This window comes from Neofelis nebulosa, chromosome 7 (assembly GCF_028018385.1).
Source record: "Neofelis nebulosa isolate mNeoNeb1 chromosome 7, mNeoNeb1.pri, whole genome shotgun sequence".
Taxonomy (NCBI): Eukaryota; Metazoa; Chordata; class Mammalia; order Carnivora; family Felidae; genus Neofelis; species Neofelis nebulosa.
The window spans coordinates 47764336-47787016 of record NC_080788.1 but is presented as its reverse complement, the minus strand read 5'-3'; the positions used below and the strand labels follow the sequence as shown (position 1 = coordinate 47787016).

General features: G+C 44.0%; 1 protein-coding gene across 5 annotated transcripts in view; it reads left to right on the top strand.

Annotated features, from left to right (window-relative positions):
• CGNL1 (cingulin like 1) overlaps positions 1 to 22681 on the top strand; it is a 159843-nt gene that overhangs the window by 70650 nt on the left and 66512 nt on the right. For all 5 annotated transcript variants that reach the window (XM_058737605.1, XM_058737607.1, XM_058737604.1 and 2 more), the window contains exon 8: positions 6887 to 7099. In XM_058737605.1, coding sequence (XP_058593588.1) covers positions 6887 to 7099 — 213 coding nt within the window. The remainder of the gene's footprint in view (positions 1 to 6886; positions 7100 to 22681) is intronic.

The following is a 22681-nucleotide window of genomic DNA, read 5'->3' as shown; positions in this document are numbered from 1 at the left end:
AGCCACCCAGGCGCCCCTCCAATGACCTCTATCTTAAAAAACCACTACATTTGTGGGATTAGACTGCTTCTCGTGGTGCTGCCTTCTTCAGAGGGCTGAGTTACAAAGACAAGGTGCATTAGAATGAGGCTTTGAAAATGGGTGTATTTGTCACTGAAGTATTAAAACATCATAAAATGAAATGTTGAAATGGACAGGTGGTGGAAACATTTTCCGCACACCTTAATGACTATTTTTCTGCATTTTCTGTTTGCCTTCCTATCCATTGAGAACTTTCATCTGCCCTTCTGTAATTTAGGGACAGTTATAGTGCCCCTGCAGCTTTGATACCTGCTTTTATTTTATTTTTTAAATTTTCTTACTGTTTTTTTATTTTTGAGAGAGAGACAGCAAGCAGGGAAGGGCAGAGGGAGAGGGAGTCACAGAATATGAAGCAGGCTCTGAGCTGTCAGGACAGAGCCCGATGTGGGGCTTGAACTCTCAGACCGCGAGATCATGACTGAGCTGTAGTTGGCCGCCCAACCAACTGAGCCACCCAGGTGCCCCAATACCTGCTTTTAGAAGTTCATTTTTCAGAAACACTTTTCCTTATTATACTCTATAGTCTTCATAGTTCATCTTTTAAGGAGATAAACCGTAATACGTTTCATCATCCTTCTATATTTATGGTTTCTCTTTTTATTTTCAATTACATAAAAATGTATTGAACATTTTTCACATGTATCCTTTTACTACTTTAGAAAAATTTCCTAAGGGTAAGCTTCCAGAAATGATGTCGTTGAACAGTTTATGGCTTTCAATAAAAATGTAGCTTCACAAACAAATTTAAATAGAAGACTGCCATGAATCCTATGATTCTTGTATGGACACTTTATTGATTCTAAAAGAGGAAGGTGTTAGCTGTTGGGAAGTCTTTTAAGTTGCTCAATTTGTTCACTAATTGAAACCTATAATTAATTGTTAGTTGTTCTTTTTATCTGGTATGCTGTATCCTTTTAGGTTCATGTTAGCACATTTGACTTTGCTTTATTCTGTATCTGTCCCTTTCTTCTAAAAATTTTTTTAATGTTTTTTATTTTTGAGAGAGAGGAGTGATGTGCGTGCATTAGTGGGGGAGGGGGTGCAGAGAGAGAGGGAGACACAGCATCCTAAGCAGGCTCCAGGCTTCAAGCTCAAGCTGTCAGCACAGAGCCTGATGTGGGTTTCGAACTCACTAGCTGTGAGATCATGACCTGAGCGAAACTTGGATGTTCAACCAACTGAACCACCCAGATGCCTCTGTCCCTTTCTTCTAGCCGGCTAATTCAAAGACATGTTGGCTTTGCTTCCTCCCCCATTTCTTGCCTAGCACAGCACTAAACAACAGAGCAAAGGAATAAATTTCAGTTTTTAAATCTTTTTAGAATTGTCACCTTTTTAAGAAAAGGGGATAATTCTGAAATGAGCCACGTGCTTCTTTGCCTCTTTAAGCACACTGTACTTAGAGTGTATATTAATGAATATGATTTAATTAATCAAATAGTTTAGTGACTTATTTACAGTGGTAACTAGGATAAGCATATGAACCTCAGTTTTGGTGATGTGTTTTCAGGTTGGTAATGAGAGACACAAAAAGGAAACAGAGCACATCTGCTCTTACAGATGTTCCCAGTGTTGCTGGCTTTCTCATTATTTGCCTCTTCCTGTAACGGGAGGACTGTTATCTGCTGTCTTTCTGCAGGATTAGTTGGGGTACAGTTAGCTTCTCTGTGCCAAAGTGGGTTTCTCCTCTGGAAATTCATCCTCACTGTTTTAATCAAGTTCCGATTACTTGTCAGCAACATTTAAAACCTGATCTATGGTTTCTATACCACTAATAAAATAGACCCTGTCTCTTTGTCACGTTCAATTTATTCTTCATATCTTAATAAAAAGTGGCTTGGGGGAATCCAATAACAGATTATAGTTATGGCCAAGTTCTCCATGGCATTTAGCTTAGAACAGGCTCTTAAACACAATGCACCTTAAACACTTCTGCTTTTAAATGTTTTAAAAAGTCTGAAGGCTTTTTATTTTGTGAGGCTTGCCACAATCCATAAGATTTTTAATGAAATCTCTTCTAATACTTCACATTTTGTTAAATAATACTGGGCACCAATACAAAATCAGTAAAGCAACATTAGGAGAGAATAAAATGGCTAAAAAGAAGATAGAAAGAAATAGTAAAAAATACAATTTGCTTAGGATAAACCATATAACTGACCAAAAATAAGATGACTTTGTTATTCTTAAACAATTGATGGTTCTGAACTTTGTAAAAAAAATTCAGGTTACAAAAATGATTATGGGACAAGTTTTCAGCCACTTCTTTGTCTGTGAATGCATTTCCCTCCATTCTGGGGGAAAGGGGTGAACGTGAGACCTCTCTCTAAGTGCATGACAGTGGAGTTTTCTAATTACCAACCATCATCTTTGATGGGAGCCTACAGTGCTGACAGATGGGCCTCACTCCAACAGAATCTGGTAATGTTTTATCCTTGGCATTTGCCAAGAGCAAGTACTTAAAATACTCTGGTATTGAAATTATATTGATTCGAGGATAGACTGTGCTCAGAAATGAGGTCTCTAAATAGTTCTAAACTTGCAGGATATTACTGAATTATTACACACATTTTAATCAAAAAGTACTAAAAAATAATCATGGTTTTCATCAGCTGTGATGTGCTTTCTAGGCTGTTCTTCTGAGAACAAAACTTACATAATTCCTATCAGCTACAGTTTTGATACAAAACCCTTACGTATCCTTTCAGTGAGTGTGGGCCAGCGATGGGGACCCCTGCTGAACTTCTGGGAAACATTTCTACAGAAGAGATCAGCATTTTTCTCAGGTTGACCTGGAATACCTGTCAATAGGTGGTGTGTGGAGTGAGGCTTTCTATGGAAAGTAAGTTGCTGCTGTGGATATTCTGGAATGTCTGCTTTCCAGATAGCCACTTGCTGCTGCCAACAGCTAGGTCCCAGAGTGGGCTTCTCTTTTTCTTTTCTGGTTCTGGGCATGTCTGTTTTCTTTTTTAATTTTTGTTAATGTTTGTTTATTTTTGAGAGAAATAGAGACAGAGCGTGAGTTGGTGTTGGGGGCAGAGAGAAAGGGAGACACAGAATCCAAAGCAGGCTCCAGGCTCTGAGCTTGTCAGCACACAGCCCGACACTGGGCTTCGACTCATGAATCGTGAGATCATGACCAGAGCTGAAGTCGGACACCTAACCGACTGAGCCACCCGGGTGCCCCGGGGAATGTGTCTTTTCTTTAAAGAGGTGGACTTCCTTACAGGCACTTCCAGCCATACCCAGTGTTCTATTCCATTTGCAGCTGAGAGACTGAGCACAGGGTAATTGTTTGCTCCTCAGCCCCTCTTGAGTGTGTAGATTTGTGGTCAGGCTTGCAGAGGCTGTGTGATTAAGAGAAGGGGTATTGGTATCCAGTCTGTGTTCTAATCTTCCACCTCTAAGCTGTGTGAATGTAAGCATGTTAGTGTCTCAAAGCTCCAGGGTTTGTTTTTTGTTTTTTTTTCCATCTATGAATAAGAATAATATTAATCGCCTTGAATATTCTCTCTTAGGATTTTTGGAAATCTTACCACAGTTCCTGTTATATACTATGTACCAAGCACAATCACATCTGTTGCCTCTCCCTGCTCACATACATTCATACTCACTAGGCTTTTATCTCCTGGATACTTTGTTATCTGCACCTAGCCTGAATGCATATGAAGTTTGAAAGTGCTGATTCTGATTGGGCAAAGCTTTCCTTTGTTTTCTGATTGGTATCTCTAGAGAGGCATGGTCACCTCTGATGGGTATTTACTTACGTTTTGAAATTTATATACTTTTTCTGCTCTCTTTGGCTTGATATAACTGGAAATGAGGATACCGAGGCGATGGGGTAAAGTTTCTGAAATCTCTCGTGGTTTTTTTGGCCTCTACCCTGGAAAACCTCAAGTGCTGCTAAGTGATAGGGTGAGGTGTAATCTGATTGGATTTGTACAACACAGGCCACTTAAGCAAAGCCACGACCGCAGATAATGGCGCGTCGGTGTAAAATGGACCATAAAAACCTAGGTTCTTGACATGCATTGGTGGCAGGGCACACCAGGCAACGCAAAGACCAGATACATCCTGGGAAAGATAAGTGTGGGAAGAGGAACTGCCTTATCATCAAAACAATTGAGAAATGTGTGAGAGTAAGAGGAGGAAGCGGAGTTAGGACCACAATGTCTGTTAGAGGCTGGCAGAAAGCCCAGGAAGACCTGATGGGGTGGCCAGTCACAGCCGTGATGGTGGGGGGGTTTCTGATACCCCTTAGGAAGGGGCTGGCAGCATTGGCACCAGGATGTCCCCTTTGGTGCGTGTCAGGATGGGGTATATTTTCATCAGATTTGCATATGTGTTCTGTGCTTGGTGCTTTGGAAGAACCAGAATTGCCTTATTTACCTGGATGAATCTCTTGACCTTTCTTCTGAGCTTCTCAGTGCCTGCTAGCGAAATTTTTGAAGGGCTAAGTCTTGGTCTGTGCCATGTGGCTCTACCCTGGGACTGGTTCAATGCATGTGCATGTCCCAGAGAAAAGGCTAAGAGATTCCATCGTCAGTCATATTTTCATCCCCTCATCAACGACATACTTCTTGAATGGAAAGTCGTTTATCATCGCCAAGGCCTCAGCTCCACAGGTGGCAGCCATTCCTCTGATTCCCCAGGAATTCCAAGAGAACAAGATGTGTATTTACTCAGAAGCCACCAGTGAAAAAATAGACCAGTTTAGAATTCTTACATCTCCAGACTTCTGCCGTGCTGCATGTGTGAATTTATTTCTACTCAGAACAGACACATTCCCAATATCATTGATGTGTGCACCAAAAATACAGTCAGATCTATATCCTTCTTTCAAGGGGCTGACAGTCTAACAGGGGAGGAAAGAAAATAATCTCTGTGGACTGCAAGGTAAAAGCATTAAGTGCTCTGAGACACACCGCTAGAGTGAGATGGGTATCAGGAAGGGGATTCAAGGAAGACTTCTTGCAGGAGATCCTGCTCTGAGTCTTCAGGGATTTTCTGAAAGGCAGAGGCAGGTGGGATTGAGAGGGAAGAAGGGCGCTTGAGACAGAGGATCACGTCATAGGGGCCACAGGTGAGCAACTGGATGCAGTGAGTAGTTGGGTGGCAGGAGAGCCTAAACCAGGGAGGCGATGGAAAGGATCTCTAGGATGTTACAGAGCTAACATTTTGGTTGTGAAGGACAAGGACAAGAGAGGTCAAGGATGCTTCTAAGCTCCCAAGCAGGTGGTGCCATTTAGAAGAATAATGAACAAAGGAGGAGGAAAGGAAGGAACGTGATGAATTCGATGAAAAATGTAAACCTACTGAATCTTAGGTGCCCGTGGGACATCCAGATGGATGTGTCTGGCAGGTCACTGGAAGTGCAGGTCTGAACTCAGATAAGAGTTGGGAGGTAAAGGTTTGAGAGTTACTTACTTAGAATGAATAGTTGGGAAAAAAAAAAAAACCCAACCGATGAGCTTGCCAAAAAAGAATAAAGAATGCGAAGTTGCATTCTTGGGGATCATCTTAGCTTTTGGGAAGAGGGAGAGAAAAGCCAGGGAAGATTGTCATAGAAAAAGCAGCCTGAGGGAAGAAAACAGGCAAGTACTGTCTTTGAACTGCAGGGCAAAAGAGAATTTTAAAGAGAGGTTGGGAGGATCAAAGAAGGGTTGGTGGAGAAAAGTGAGGACCGGGGAGAAGCCTGGACTTGTTGACTAAGAGGTCACTATGACCTTGGAGGGGACAGTCTTAGTACAGTAGGATCCAAGGCCATGTAGCAAGAGATTAAAGAGTGACTAAGTGGTCAAGAAGCACAGTGGACAGAAATTACACTTTATAAAAATTTAGTGGCAAAGCTTGTTGTTGTTGTTGTTGTTGTTGCTTCTTGACCCAGTGGATTCTTGTGCCCTGAGGGAAAGAATACAGACTCAAGGAAAGAGAAAAGAACAATGTGACATCACCGATGGAGGAAAGGCCTGGAGCAGGCTGGCGAGGGGCAGCTTGTGGTGTGGGAAGTGGCTGCGGGTGGGAGGGGGCTGGGTGTGCGGAGAAGAGCCGGGGTGGGGGTGCTGCCGAGGCACCCGCGTCCGGGTCCCGCCAGTGTGACGTGGGGGCGTCTGCAGGAGAGGAGTGTCCTGAACTTGAGGATCGCCGAGTAGGTCTGAGACAAAGATGGTGAAATAGAAGGAATGCGAACTTTTGGCAGGACACGCTTGGGTTTAAGTAATGCGATTTGTAGTGGAACGTGTTGCCCCAGTTTTGTGACTTTTCTCAGGAACTCTTGGCAGTGAATGAGGAGAAAATGGGAGTGTGTGCCTTGCCCAAGTGCGACAGGAGACTGGGCAGAGCCCTCCCAGTACCAGGGCTGTGAACGAAGGGTTTGACCACACGCAGGGCCCCGGGGGGGGGCGTGAAGTTAAGTGAGCCCACACAGTGGACACGTCCCCCAGTGAAACAACAGCACACATGAGCCCTTTGTGAGGGCAACAGACCATTCATTGCACAGAAAGGAGGTGAGATGGAAAAGACACACCTGCCCCCTCAAAGCAATGAAAATGAAATCAGTTTCCCTTTTTCTCCTTCAAATCGAATCTCAAAACGAAGGCAAATAAATCTAGGGGAATGATGGCGTCGGAGGAGTGAAAGGGATGAGGAGGAGATGGTCTAAACTGGTGTGTACTATGGTGAGGAGAGTCAGAGGACAGGTTGAGAGGATGGCCATTCGTCTGGGCCACCCAACTGGAGGGGACACGTAGGGCCATTCAGCAAAGATGTTTAATCCTCACCTCCCTGTTCACGCTTCCGTCTCTAGGAACTCTTACAGGCCAAACAGGATCTTCAGGATCTGCTCATCGCCAAAGAGGAGCAGGAAGACCTCTTGAGAAAGCGGGAGCGTGAACTCACCGCCCTGAAGGGCGCCCTGAAGGAAGAGGTTTCCAGCCACGACCTGGAGATGGACAAACTGAAGGAGCAGTACGATGCCGAGCTGCAGGCCCTGAGGGAGAGTGTAGAAGAGGCCACCAAGGTGAGTCTGCTGAGCCAGGTCTGGTCAGACTCCAGGGCAGGTTGGCCCGGGGCAAGAGAGTGAGGGTGTGGCGCGGGGGACAGACAAAGGGGCGAGACCGCCTTGCTTACGCCTGTGCTAGTTGTTTTTCTTTTCACTACAGGGTGAAACTCAGTTTCATCAGATTGTGGAAATAGAGCTTGATCACGAATAATGAGCTCAGCCCTGTTGCTGTTGACCATTTTGAGTCTATAAATTTAAAAATTGTTAAGGACATGGATAATGCTTTTATTTGAGGTGAGATTTGGAGGCCCGTGAGGGAACCGAGCCCCTTGCAGAGCACACAGCGGGGCCCCTCCAGGTATGCCTAAGGGTCCTTGGAGGCCGAGGGCATTGGGTGGCTTTGCGACAGGATTGCAGACCAGACCCAGATTTCTGGAATCCTGACCCCTGCCCCTGCCTTAGCCTGTTCCTTTTGACTTGTGAAGCCTTTTGTTAAATAGTTTGGGTTCTTTTCTTAGCAGAGTTCCACCAGGGCTAATTGGCTGAATTGCCCAGACCCTTGTGAGATAATTTTTCTCTTAATTGAATTCTTGGCTCCTACAACATAGGTTGTAAATTATGTTGAGGTCTTCTGGTGCAGGCTTCATCTTGGCTGTTGAAGAAGAGAAAAAGCAACGTTTTGAAGGGGAAAATGCTTTGAAATATCATGCCATCTTTAGGGAATGAGGGGAATTACAGAGTATAAAGTTTTTTAGAGTCTCTGCGATGCACAGGTTAAAGAGGATGAGGAAAGAACTCTTGATACTGTTGGTTTATTCTGTGATGATTATGGCGACAGCTTTGAGCTTGTAGGCCCCCCCCTCCCCTAAGCTCCATAGTGATTCACTGATTTTCAATTATGGCATGGTAATTGCAAATGACAAGAAGTGAAAGATGGTTTTGTTTGTTATAACAATAAAAGGTCTGGGAAATAGTGTGTTTGGGGTTGTTATAACTGAGATAGTTTTTAAAGAGCTTCTCATTGATTTGCCTTAGGTTTTTTTTTTTTTTGGAGATTAGGTTTAGTTTGAAGGAGAAAATGGAAACTGATTTAATTTTCGTTGCTTTGAGGGGATGTGTCTGTTCCATCTGATTTTCTTTCTGCGCAGCAGCCTGGTGTCCTTTTTCTTAGCTTTTCTGTGCTGTTGTTTCGTGGGGGATGTGCGAGTAGGCTACTGAGTAAGAGGATTCTCCTTTGAACCCACATGTCTTTATCACGTTCAGACCTTTCATCAAAGCTCGAGTTAATATGTTTATTCATTGAAGGGTAGTCGAGGATGGTGTTTTGGGCATATGTATAGTGATCTGAATATAAGGAAAGTTAAATTTGTGCCACGCATCAGATGAAGGATGTGTTATTAGAAGCTTGTAGGTCCTCTCACAGATAGTGCAAGTGGGGAAGGGAAACATGGTAGGTGAAAGAGGACATTTTTGTTGTATGACATCAAGATCATCTGTAGAGACATAGTCTGTTGCATTTTGACTCTTTCAGAGGTCAGTATTGTATGTTAATGTACAGCATTTTAAAAAATGTTTTATTTTTCAGTGAGGACAAGTGGGGGAGGGGCACAGAGACAGGGGAACAGATGATCTGAAGCAGGCTGTATGATGATAGCAGAGAGCCCGATGTGGGGCTTGAATTTATGAACTGTGAGATCATGACCTGAGCTGAAGTTGGATGCTCAACTGACTGAGCCACCCAGGTGCCCCAAGTACAGCATTTTAATTATGCCAATTTAAGAAAGATAACTTGGTTGACCCATATGGGTTTGTGAAAGAAATAACGAGTTAACCAAGACATGTATCATTGGCAGAGAATGTAGTTTCAGTAGGAAACTAACCAAAAAGGGATGCACCTCAGCATCCAAAGGGGTGTGTGCCAGCAAGGTTCTTTGTCCCAAGGTCATATTCTACAGTGCTCTCAGAATCTTCCCCTGAAAGGACAAATGTGATCATGTCAGCCTGTGCTTAAAGGCTCTCTTGGCTCCCCATTGCTACATTTAAGTTCCAAGTTGTTATCATGGTAGGTGATAGAAGCCCTTTTTCTACCTAACCCCGTTTCCAGAAAACTCCATGTTCTCTTAGTCCTTTCACCTTTCTGTACATGTGAGCTGACCTCCGTCCACTTTTCTGCCAGACTACCCCCTTGAGAATCCTTCAAGACCCTCCCCAAATTTCCTCTCCCCTGTGATGGTGACTGGATACTTCCACTCCCCTTCGTGGGGTTAATTGCACCTTTCTTAGGGTTTCTTTTGCTCCCTAGTTATTCATCTTCTGTAGTTTCTATGATACCATGTTGTAACTCATCGTGTCTGTGACTTCGTTAGACTCTAAGCTTCTTAAAGAAGCACAGGGGACATTTTTATCCCTCCTTTTTCTTCCTGGAGTAGGAGTGGAAAACTTAAGTACCTCAGGGCCCAGGCAAGGACATGAATGAGTGGACTTCTGGGTGTGTTGTTGGGGGGACAGTAGGACACGGTGGAGACTGTGGCAAACTGGTAAGTGTGCCCTTTGCCGTAGAGTTCGTTGCTTCTTTACTACTGTTGAAAATTGTCAGTAAAGGAATCCTGCCCCATGTTGTCATCTCTCAATTTTTTTTTTTTTTTAAAGAATTCAGATATCTGGATGTTGATGTGAGATCTTCCGACTTTTAAATTAGCAAGAGAAGAATGATATCGACCAAACTCAGCTCATCTGCAGGCTGCCAACGTGTGACCTTTGTCTCTTGGGTTTAGCACAGTGTCTGGCACACAGTTATATCTGCGTAATCTGATGAGTGAAAGGAAGTAGACGACAAATTCCCCTCATAACTGGGTTTTCAGTCCCTGTTGTGTAGTTACTCTTGGCTTTTCTGCGATGGTGATGGGGGACGTCTTTTAGGAAACTCTGTTACTCTGAATTTCTGTACGTTGCCTTTACGTTTCCCTGCAGTTTCCTAAAGGGCATCATGATTGCGTTTTTGTCTCTTGTTTAGCTTGTGCTTCTGAAGGTGGTTGCTGAACAAATGTGACTGAATCATATCTAATGGAAAAAATAAAGTCAGTTTAGCAGACAGATGCTGCCTTTTTGTTACATTATTTACATGTGAGCATTCTATAATAGAATTTTAAGGTTATTCTATTAATTACTTAGAGGAGAGTGAATTAAATATAATTTTTTAAAGTTTATTTTATTTATTTTGTAAGAGAGGGAGGGAGGGGCAGATAGAGAGAGAATCTCAAGTGGGCCGTGTGCTGTCAGCTCAGAGCCTGACACAGGCCTCAATCGCAAGAACTGTGAGATCATGACCTGAACTGAAATAGAGTCAGACACTTAAGTGACTTAAATACAACATTTTAATTTGGTATCTTGTTTCTTAAATGTGTGCATTAGCATTTAGCCTTTTGCTATCCCAGAGGAAGGACTTACCCACAACTGTGACTAAAAACTGACATTTCTTTGAGGAACTGCATTGCATTAAGAAGTTTATTTCCTTGGTAAGTCTTAGGAGGCAGCCCAACTTCCTGCCATTAGTTTTTCTAATTTTTGTCACTGCCCCAGGGCCCAAAACCCCTAAAGCGCTATTTTATTGTCAAATAACAAATATTTCATCCTGGCCTGAGCTTGAGTGCAAAAAGTTTTAAATTACGAGAACATTTGGTGAAAACCACCAAGTTGTATTAAGAACATTTTACAGGTATTCCAGATAGACACTCTGCAAGAGTGGTCTTGGTAGACCCAAGCAGCTACACCTTTTTTAAGAACAGTATGATTGCTTACCAGATGAGAATTCATGAGTGCTCGTTTTTTGTTTTTTTGTTTTTAATTCTTTAAAATTAATTAATTTTGAGAGCAAGAGAGAGAGCATCAGCAGGGGAGAGGCAGAGAGAGAGAATCCCAAGCAGGCCCTGCACATTAGCCTGGAGCCTGATGCGGGGTTTGAACCCACAAACTGTGAGATGATGACCTGAGCCCTGAGTGCTGTGGTTTTGTGGTGTTTCCTTGTGCAGCAAAATGAAGTGTACCTTCCCCTCCAAGCAGTGGTGGTTTGGGTCATTAGGGGAGCTACTTGAGTTCCCTTCCCATTGAGAAATGGAACTTGACGTCTGTTAGAAAAGGGGGTTATTTCTATCAAACATTCTTCCAAAGGACCCTTAAGGACTTTGACACTGTATTTCATAGCTACTTCTTTGTGCTATGTCCTTTTATACTCTTTCTGGTTTTGAAAGCGAAATGTTCGGTCTCTTCTTGGGTTTGTGACAGTTGCTAGAATCTAATTGAGGAAATGGACAGTCAGTGGGGATGTGAATGACCGCTGTCTGGTGGAAAAATGAAGCCGATAGCTCCTCTTTTTCATCCGTACCCCTTTCCGTCTTCAACTCCTCGTGCAAAAGACAGGTGCAAACAGCTTAGTGTTTTCAGATTTCTAGCTCCTCCAAGGAGTTCCCTGGTTGCTTCTTGGACCTTACAGTTTCTAGGGACTGGTGAATGCTGGAAATCTTGTTCTAGGTTTTTTCTTCTCTTTCATACTCAAGACTGTCATCATTTTCCACTAGGCATCCCCAGTGTGTGGCATTTAATAGGTGTTCAATACATGGTTTTGGAGGACAGGAATAGACAAAAGAGAGATGGCCTTTGAGTCCTGACAGTCCTAAGGCATATTAGATTATTTTAGGGTCTAATTTATGAATTTAAATTGTTTGTTGTGAAAATGACCAGATCTTGTCTGTTGAGAGCAGTTTCATAATGTTAATGTTGATCTTCGAAGGACTGATTTGTGTCTAAAAGATATAGGTATTTTGAGGGTGTTCAAAGAGCCACTTTTACTTTTGTATTGTGTAACATGACTTCTGGGCCATTAGGCCACCTCAAGGCCTCAACACACAGCAGTTAAGCAACAAATATGTCTTAGATGAGTGGATGAGGGGAAGTGGAAGGAGAATGGAGATACGTGAGAGACTCTTGCCATCCTTCACGTCTCCATTTGTATTATATGTAAATACAACATTTATAAGTTTACTTACTGAACCATTGTCAAGTGCAAGGTATGGTGAAAGTTATGAAGATAAATCAGAGAAGTGTACCTTCCAGAAGATTGGAGGGGAGAGAAGTAATACTGAAGCTGACTACAGAGTGGGAAAGAGGAAATGTCCCAAGGGAAGTGTGGCTAAGTGCTGTGGGAGGTGGCTCGCGCTGGGGGCAGGGGTGATGTGAAGGGGAAGCGAGCAGTGTTTGAGGCCGAGGACATGGGTAGTGCTGGGTCCAGCATATTCAGCATCTTGTAGGTAAGGAAGTGAGATGTGGCTCTGGGCTGGAGCCTTGTAGAGCAATAGAAGATAGTATGGTTACAGATTAACAGAGACTTTTGAGAGGCAGAGACCCAGGTCCAACACATGGACCATGTTTGGATCCCAGTTCAAACAAATGAACTGCAAAAAACAAAATGTATTTGAAATGATTGGGGACACTTAAACATCATCTGTATATTTAGTGATATTTAGAAATAGAGTATGCAAAAGTGTTAGGAGTGATGATAGTGTTATTTTTAAAAGTTTATCATCTATTTGTTTATTTTGAGAGAGAGAGAGAGAGAACACACCAGTAGGGGAAGGGCAGAGAGAGAGAGAGAGAGAGAGAGAACCCCAAGCAGGCTCTCCACTCAGTGTAGAGCCTGATGTGGGGCTCAGTCCCACAGACCATGAGATAAAACTTGAGCGAAAATCAAGAGTCAGACACCCATCCGACTGAACCACCCAGCTGCCCCAATAGCTGACCCATTTTTAAGAGTCTTTTATTTAAAAAAAAAAAAAAATAAGTTTATTTATTTTGAGAGAGAGAGCATGAGCAGGGTAGGGGCAGGTAGAGAGTGGAGGGAGAGAATCCCAAGCAGGCTCTGCACTGTCAGTGCAGAGAGCCTAATGCCGGCCTTGAACTCATGAACCATAATATCACGACCTGAGCTGAAACCAAGAGTTGGACACTTAACCAACTGAGCCACCCAGGCACCTCAAGAGTCTTTTACATTTTAAAGAAACTTACTGAAGTATTTATAGGTGAAATGGTAGGCTATCTAGAATTTGCTTTAAAATAATCCAGTTGGGGGAGAAAGTGATTGGGGGTGTGGATTAAACCAGATTAACCATGTGTTGGTAAGTATTAAAGCTGCATGATGGATAAGTGAGCGTTCATTATGCTACACACTCTACTTTTGCTAATGTTTAAAATTTTTCATGATAATTTTTTTTAAGAACAGAAAAAGACAAGATAGATAAGGTGAGGTGAAGAGGGATATGAGGACTCATTAAGTATCGTAATGCTGTGATACATGAGTGGTTTTTCATTGGTGAGGGAGCACTTGATGTTTGTCACAGAGACCTAATAGGGACATGCTTGCATAGCAGGGACATGCTTTCATAGCGGTGACCTGCAGGTAGGGGAGTTAGCAGTTGGAAGAAAGGTTAGAAATAGGAGGATGGAGCTGCGGGGTCAAGGAGGCAGTGGCCAGGAGAGGCAGGACTGGCAGGAGAGTCCCCACATGAGTGCCATGATTGGGGTGAGGGACAAAGGATAGGGCTAAGCCCAAGGTATTGCCTCAGGTGCTGAGGCCTTGCCGGGGATGGGGAAGTTCCAGGTGGGGCTTCTGGGGGAAGGCGGTTGGTGAGAGGCAGGGCGGCCCTGTTGGGTGGGGTGGTGAGCCAGTCCACGAGGGTGGAGGCCACTCCTGGAGGGTCGTGATGTCTCCAAGACAAGAAAACAGGAGCATAGGGTAGAAGAGCGGGAGGACGCAGGCTCAGAGACAGGATGAGAAGCGGCCAAGTCTAGTAACAGGAAAGCAAGTTGGAAGAGTGTTGCATTTGGCTTAATGGATGATGTATTTGAGAAACTTCTAGAAGCAGCTTGTTTTTGCATTACACACACATATATACACACACACACACACACATATATATATGTATATATACATACAAGTTTCTGTGCTTTCGTCTTGTTTTGCTCTGTATGGTGTAAATTCTTTCTAACACATTTTATATCCTATAACGCTTCTATAAATTGTATTCAAATTCAGAATGGTGAAGCTTTCTTTCCGCCTCAAAAGTGTCTTCAAATTATGGCTCTATGTTTATGTTTCACCGAACAATTTGGAAATGTCACTCATCTTATAAAAATGGAGATGTGCTTCAGTGCCCCTTTCTTGTGTCACTTCTAGATTTTCCCTCTCTTTCCTACTGATCTGTGACTGGTTCCTTTAAAAGCAAAAGGTCACCAGAGGGTCAGATGGTAAAATCAGTGCTAATCTCAAGATCAATAGAATTGCCTCCCCTAAAGATAGGGCTAATTCAGTGAAAAATCTCATTTCTGTTTTCTCCACGGGAGCGAGGGTAGTGAGGGAACCTGGAAAAAATCCTTATTTCCCCAGCTTTCTAATTTCACATAATCGGCTTACCCTGGATGACGGCTGTTGAGAACGGGGGACATGGCAGGGTGGCAGGCAGGTGCTCAGGTAAAGGGAAGTATCTCTTTTCCACCGACTCAAGTGCGCCCAGAGTGGCACAGAAGTTTCCATCGGCAAAAGTAAAATGCAAAGATTCAAGGTTAAACAAGGTCTCCTACATTTTTTTCTCGCTAGTTTTTTTTTCCCCCCTCCAGAAATGACTCTTTTAATAATCTCATTGCTCTTTTGCATTCTGTATTGATTAAAAAGTAGCTAAATAGGAGGCATGGTGTGGTGTCCTAGGATGTTTGTTTTGGACCCACCATTTAAGCCCTAGACATGCCCCCTCCCTGCTGGGACTCTGATCCCAGTTGCATGGGTCCTGATAACGCCTCTTAGGGAGCCGTGGTGAACATAAACAGGACATCTCTGTACTTGCCTCCTGGTGCTTTCACTCAGCTGCCAAATTGACTTGCTGTGGTTTGTAGAAGAAAGAGTAAGAGTCTCACACACAGCCATTCCTTCTTCATCAAATGTTTGAGTGTGTTTGACCAGTGCTGGACACTGAGGATACAAAGGTGGGCACGCCATGGAGTTTCTAGCTTTAAAGATCTTTTATTAGTCCTGGAAAGACATGCAAATAAGAGGATGATAAAGTTATGGTGCTGTGGTTGAGGCACACGCAGGGTGGGAGATCAGGAAAGGCTGACCGCTTTTCCTTAGATGGCAAAATACAGGCGAGAAAGAGCATGTCCCTTCTGTACCTTGACACCCTAAGTGTCTTTTACATACCAAATACTTAAGATTTAGAAACGAAAAAGATACTTGTTTTCCTAGGACCGCTCTAGGAGTTTCTGGACTTTAGCACCCCTTGAACCTACTGTCATTGTACTGGACTCCTTTTAGTAAACTCAGAGTTAACAGTTGGAAATCCTGGACAGTTTAAATACCCTAAGTGCAAGGCAAAGAAAGAATGTTGACCTGGGAGATGAGTTAAAATAGATTTCATTTATTTGAAGAGCCAATTAGGTTCCACTTACAGTTAAGATTTCCAGAGGGTAGGACCCCATAAAATAAAATATTTACAGGGAGGACCTCTGCTTTTCCCAGTTTGGACCGCAGCATTAACAGAGCTCTCATTTGGGTCTGCTGTCCTGAGTGGCTTTGGCTGCTGCTGTTCTGTGGAGAGCATCATGGTGCAGGAGGGTGAACTGATGCCGAATCACATTAAGAAGATTATTCACATGGGATAGGTAGGACATTGGCCAGGTTTTAATGATTGGACCGTGTAGCTTCATGAGTGTGGTTGAACAGGAGGGCCTTTTCCTGCAGCTCCAAAGGGAGGGGTGGGGAAAGGAAAGCTTTCAGGACACCCAGAGCATTCCGATGACCCAGAAAATCATAGCGAATTCATATTCAGTGTGAAGAGAAATGGGGAGGGAAGGAAAAACTCTTGTCCTGGCCTCAGGAAGAGCAACAGAACAGCCTGGTCTACAAACCAGGCTGTCCCTGCCTTGCCTGACACAGGCTTTGAGTCGGTTGGGAGGAGAGAGGAGAGCTTCCATCTGTTTCCCATCTGTACTGAGGAATGACCAGAGGGTGAGGCTTAAATGATTCAGGAGATTTGACGTTAGCATCAATTCCTAACCACTGGGAATGGGTTGCTGATACAGTTTGTGGAATCTCTGTCAATAACTACTTCGCTCATAGTCATTAGTTAAGTAAGCAACTCTCTACGGAGCATTCCATTTATGCCAGGCACTGTCTATGCTGGGTTGTGGAAAGAAAATGGACAAAATGGGGGAGACAGACCTTATTCAGTTAATCACATGTATAAATGTGTAATTCAGTTGTGATAAGCGCTTTGAAATAGAGAAGGGGGATGCTTCCTTGAGGAAAATGATGGACATCTGAAGGATGAATAAGAATTAGTTATATTAAAGAAAAAACTCAAAGAATATTCCAGGAGGAGGATAGAGCATGTGCAAAGGACTTGGTGGCAGGAGGGAGCGTGGTCTATGCAAGATGTGGAGTGAAGGCCAGTGATGTTGGGCTGTGCAGGGTAAGGGGAAGTCTGGTGTGAGAGGAAGTAAAGAGGAAAGCGGGGACTGGCTCTTGCAGGCTTGTGCACCTGGGGGGTTTTGTTCTTTTTCCTAAGAGCCATGGAAATCATGAAAGACTTTTAAAAAATGTATTTATTTATTTTTGAGGGCGGGGGGGGGGCGGGCAGAGAGAGAGGGAGAGAGAGAATCCCAAGCAGGCTCCACACTGTCCGCACAGAACCAGCACAGGACTTGAACTCATGAACTGTGAGATCACATCCTGAGCTGAAACCAAGAGTCAGATGTTTAACCGACTGGGCCACTGAGGCTCCCCATGAGAGACTTTAAGTGTGCGTATGTGTATGAGGGGGGTGGGGTGGGGTGGTGGTGCGGAGGGAGCCAGAGGCAGAGAAAGACACACGCACAGAGACACAAGCAAATTATCTCTATAGAAAAGTCTGCTCTGGTCTTTACAAGTGAGATGGAATGCCCTGGATAGTTTGTTCATGCTGCCACTTAAGATGGAAGCACAGACTGTCTGAGGTCTTGTTAGCAATCCAATTCCATTTTTAATGGTATTATTACCTGCCCCTCTCTCTGCTGAAGGGCAGAAAGGGAAGGGAGTAGGGTCACGGAGGGGCCCCATTTTGTTGGTGAGGTTTTTGCTCTTTGCCAAGTGCTGGTTGCCTAAATTTGTAAACTGTGCTGAGGAACAAGTGGATGAGGGTAAATGGGGACCAAGGATGAAGGGGAAAGTTTACTATGTTGGTGGTGAGGTTTGTAGGAGGAATGTTTCATTTGTTTCTTGTCTAATATGGTTGTTCTAATGTCTCAATGCTGGAAATGTATGCATTTACAGAAGTAGTGAGAATAACCAAGTGGAGTGCTCGTCTGTCTCCCTGAATGGAATGAGTGTTCTGAGATCTCTGAACCATCCATGGACACCACCCAGAGGTCAGGTGTGTGAGCAGGGCAGGGGTAGTAGTCACTCACTGAGGGCCAGTAACCAGACACATGTCCAGGTGTGGCTACAGTCAGCCCACAGAACTGGGCATTGTAATGAGAGAGGCCTATTTTAAATAGCCAGGCACCATCACAGCCAGTGGAACGTTGCAAATAGTTAAATCGTTGACATCTGAAAGGGAAAACCACTTTAATTTTATTACCAGAAATCCTGCTTAATCTGTGTTATACTCTCTCTGACCCTCTAAACTCTGCCTGATGAATATTTTTCTAAAGACTTGCCAAGATCATTAAGTAGATTTCTACTTGGTGGAAAAATTTGGCACTATTATTTGATCACGTGAAGCAGAAAATGGAACATGTCATGAGCTCTAAGTCCATTAGATAAGAAGCAGTGTGGAAACAGAAACATGTACAATGTTGGGGTGCCTGGATGGCTTAGTTGGTTAAGCGTCTGACTTTGGCTCAGGTCATGATCTCGTGGTTCGTGAGTTCGAGCCCCGCCTCGGGCTCTGTGCTTACAGCTTGGAGCCTGGAGCCTGCTTCGGATTCTATGTCTCCCCCCCTCTCTGTACCTGCCCTGCTCACACTCCATATCTCCCTGTCAAAAATAAATAAATGTAAAAAAAAAAAAATTAAAAAAGAAAAAGGAATATGTACAATGTCAAGGCAAATGAGGATAGGTAAGGCAATTGTAGTAGTCAGCCTCTGAAATGGCCCCCAGTGATCTATGCTTCCTGATATTCTTGATGCTTTATAGTCCTTTCTCATGTTGAATAGGGCTAATGTGGGTGACCCGGAGGAAATGGTAGAGTATGACTTCCAAGGCTGGGTCATAAGAGACACTGTAGCTTCTTCCTTGCTTCCTCTTGAATCACTTGCTCTGGGGGGAAGCCAGCTGTTGGGAGGGCCTACCGGCAGCCTGTGGAAAGTCTCTTGTGGCAAGGGACTTAGGCCTCCTGTCAACAGTTATGTGACCACCCCATCTTGTAACTGGATCCTCTGGCCCCACTCAAGTCTTCAGATGACCGCAGTCATGGCTGGCATGTTAACTACAGTTTCATCAGAGACCCTGAGCCAGAACTACCCAACTAAGTCACTCTTACCTTCAGAAACTCTGAGATAGTTAATGGTTAGTGTTATTTGAGGCTGCTAAGTTTGGGGACAAGTTGGAATGCAGTAATAAATAACTAATATTGCAGTTTGACTAAGCCATGTCTTCTATGTCGCATTTCTTGATAACTGCTGACTCCAGCAGAACTACAGCATCCTCCCACACGCTGGTCTAGTTTTTGTTTTGCTGGGCTGTTCGTGTTAGGTGATACGTCATTCTCTTCGTCTTGAAGGATGGACCATCTTATTCTTTATATCTCTGATAGCTTGCAGAGTGCTCAATAAGTAGGCTCCGTGTAAACGAATCAGAATGTACAAAGGTGAAACAGAGTAACTGCTTAAGGAGAAGTCAGGGTTCTAAATCTGGCTCTGCTATGGACTTTATAGAAGTTTCCTGGTCCTTGTTTTTTATTGCTTTTATTGTAAATGGATACCATTTGTATTAATAGAAACAAACGATAAATGAATACATATGCATATATGCTTGTGTACATGTAGACAATCTCAGGAAGGATGCAAAGCCATAAATGGTGATTGCCTTTGGGGACAAGTAGGGAGATGGGGTGAGAGAAAAGCTCTTTAAAAATAGCATATAAAACCTTTCAGACCATTTGAGTTTATCCCACGTACAATGAAGTGGGATACCGATCTGTGCCTCTCCTATGTGGGCCAAGAGGAACCCTTGAGTTCAGTGATGAATGTTCACTTTTTTCACTGGGGTCTCTGTCTCTGCCTCGTCCCTTCCCTTCCATCTGCTGCCTGGTCTGTGGCTTCTGTGCCCTTGCTATCAGTTCTGTTGGCTCATCTCCTTTCCCGTGGACGCTGCCCTACTTCAGGCCTTGTTATCTTTAGCCTGGGTGATTTCAGCAGTACTCTTTCTGTTTCCGGGATTTGGCCCTTCCACACCACACCCCCCTGCTGCAGGTGGGCCAATTGACAACTGCCCCTCTCCCATCCCCCATGGCTTTCCTCCATTACAGAGCCCTGCACATGCTGCCTCTCTCCTGCCTTTCAACCCCGGTCCTCACTGTTGTCCATGATGAACCCAGCACCAGAGACACTAAACAGAAATGTGTTTCCATCCCCACTCCATGCTTTCTGCCTCTGGGTCTTTGCTATGCAGTCTCCTTTAATCTGGCAGCCGGTGTGGCACAGTAGACATAGGAGATGGTGCTTCCTGGCAGGGAGATCCTTTTTTGGAGTATTGTATTTTATTTTGTAGAGTGATATTGCACATGATTTTTTCAGAAAAAATTCAATTTCTATGCACCAACCACCAAAATACCCTCAATTTTTCTCCTTTTCCAAATCCTTGTAACTCCTTCCCCCTTTGGGAGGTAATCTGTGTTGGTGGTTCTTAACTAGGAGTGATTCTGCCCACTTGCCCTGGGGGACATTTGACAATGTTTGGAAATGTTTTTAGTTGTCACAACTGGGGCAGGGCTACTGGCATCCAGTGGGTAGAGGCCAAGGATGCTGTTAAATATGCTGTAATGCACAGGACAGCCCTCTTACCCCTAACATGTGTTGCTGTTGAGAAATTGGAATCTATGTATATAAGTATATGTGTGTGTATATACATACGTGTGTGTGTGCATGCGTGCATGTGTGTATATCTTCTTTTCCTTTTACACCGATGACTGCTGTGTGACTTAAGCGTAGTTGGTGAGCAGTGACTGAATACTTTGGCAAACCACATCTGTAATCCCCAGAATCCTCTTCTCTCAGTTGGGAAAATAATACTAACAGAGCCTGTCTTCCAGAATTGTACATATTCTGGCCTCAGTCTGTCTTTTCTGACTTGCTTTCCTGTGTCCTCCTCCTGGACTTTTCCTGTGTCCCCCTGCCATCTTTCCTCTGTCTCTGTTCATGTTAGCTGTCTGTCTCCAATGTCCTTCCCACCACTGCACCCCTGTCTCTGCCAGTAAGAACCCTGCCTCAGGACTGAGTTCACATGCCCTCTTCATATGGTCCAGCGGCTGCTGGCCCTTGTCTTTGAGATCCCCAGAGCCTTTGCCCCTCCTAGAGCATTTACTGTTTTGCTTTGACAATAGCTGTTTATTCACTCAGCTCGTGGAGCATCGTGTGAAGTGATGGCATCCAGCATTTAAAGCAGAAACACAGAAAGGATCACTTTGCTTCGAGTAGGCGGGCCAGGAAATGGAATTCCTTAAGAGGGAATGAGGTGTGGTTGAGTCTTGGGAGCAGTGAGAGTTAGTGAGGTGACTTAAGGGTGGGAAAGGGCATTCCAGATGGAGGGAACTTCATAAGCTGCAGCATGGGACATTTTTGGGTTCTCTCCTGAGACTTCAGTGTAGCCATTTTCCTTGTATCCTTCAAAGTCTTACCCGAGACAGTTATTAGATTGGTGTGTGTGTTCATGTATTTATCCAACAAATATTTTTGAGTGCTTTCTATATTTGAGGTGCTAAACAGACATAAATGGATTTAGGCATATTGTTGGTGGCAGATGGATGGCAATAGAGAACCGTTAGAATAGTAGATGGCCTTTACAGTGATTAGATGTGGTTTAGCGAGTTTTGAACTACAGATTAAGTCATGTGACGTGTGGTGGCCACATGTTAAGATTCTGGAAATGTGTGTGAGCACAAGTCAGAGGCAGATATAATGGAAAATTCTGCCTGCCCCAGTGGTCACCAGGGAACAGAACTTGTTTGAGCCAGCATTGTTAGGTTGGTTTCATGAGAGACAAAATCAAGGGCAAGGTGTTCGTTCCACAGGGTGATTGCAGTAGATTTTGCAGTAATGAATAAGGTAATGTTGTTTTGTCAGTGGTGAGTAGGAGTTGGGTGGGAGAAGGAACAGGGGAGAGATCAATTCCTTTCCTAGGAAATTCCAAAGTCGCGATGGGCCTTATCCTTGGGGACTTGAAGACGAAGGGGAAAATATGGCCAAGTGCACATATTTCTCCTTTTAACACTTCTCTTCATTTTCTTTCTTTTTGTTTTATTTGTTAAATTTCTGCACATGTTTCTCAAGTGTGTGGTCCAGAGAGAAGAAATACTGGCTGTCTCTGGATTTAGGAAAACTCTGAGTCCACTTATAGTTAGAAAAAAGGGCTGGATGTGCTTCAGAGACTTTTTGGAACAAGACTGGGGATAAAGTCAAGCAAATAAATGACAGAGCCCAGAGAGGTGGCATTGAGATGGATCTGAAAGTATTCAGGCAGACGTGGCATGGAAGGATGTGAAAACTTTCTGTCTTTTCCATCCTTGAATTGCCCAAGAGCTTAAAGATGTCTGTTCTGCACCAGGGAAAGTGTTGGCTAGACAACTGTGCAGGGAAGGCTCCGATGCCTGCACAGTTACTTGGAAGGCACTGAATTCTTCATGGTTTTGGAGCAAGAGCCTGGGCATTAAGAAGCTCTGGAAAATAGGCACTGGGGTCATCTTACAGAGTCTGTATGGGGAAGTCTTTTAAGCCAGTTTGGTTTATAAATATGATTGTGAACTTGAGTCCAGCACATGCCAAGCCCAAAGGAACAGCATGCTGTTTGAACCCCACACACTTTCTGATCTGTAGGGAGGGTCCCTTCTGCCTGGTCGGGCATTTTTCTTCCATGTCTATCAGCCTGTCACCTTGTGTGAGAAGAAGATTCCCACTGCCTCTTTGGTACTTGGTTTCTGAGACTCCAGGATGCCAGGCACCTCCCCTACCTGCTTGGCTTCCTTCTACCCATCCTGTTATGACCAGTTTCCCTTACAGCCCCAACCCACTGCCCTTTCCCGTATCTGTCTTAGTGACCCTTCAAGGCAATAGCAGACACGTGTGCTATGTACCGTGAACTTCCCGCTGCTGAACTGGGGAGAAAACGTGGCTGGCAGGTGGTGAGCTCTGTGGCTGGTTCGGGCCCTGTGGAGAACCAGGGTTAATAATTTACTCTACCTCTGTGCAGCCACTGTTGTTGACCTTGACAAAACTCTGGTGGAAATTAGTCAGAGCCTGGCCTGGCATTTAAGTAACAGGATAATAAGACACAGGAAAACTTTTTGTTGAGAGGGGAATCCTGTC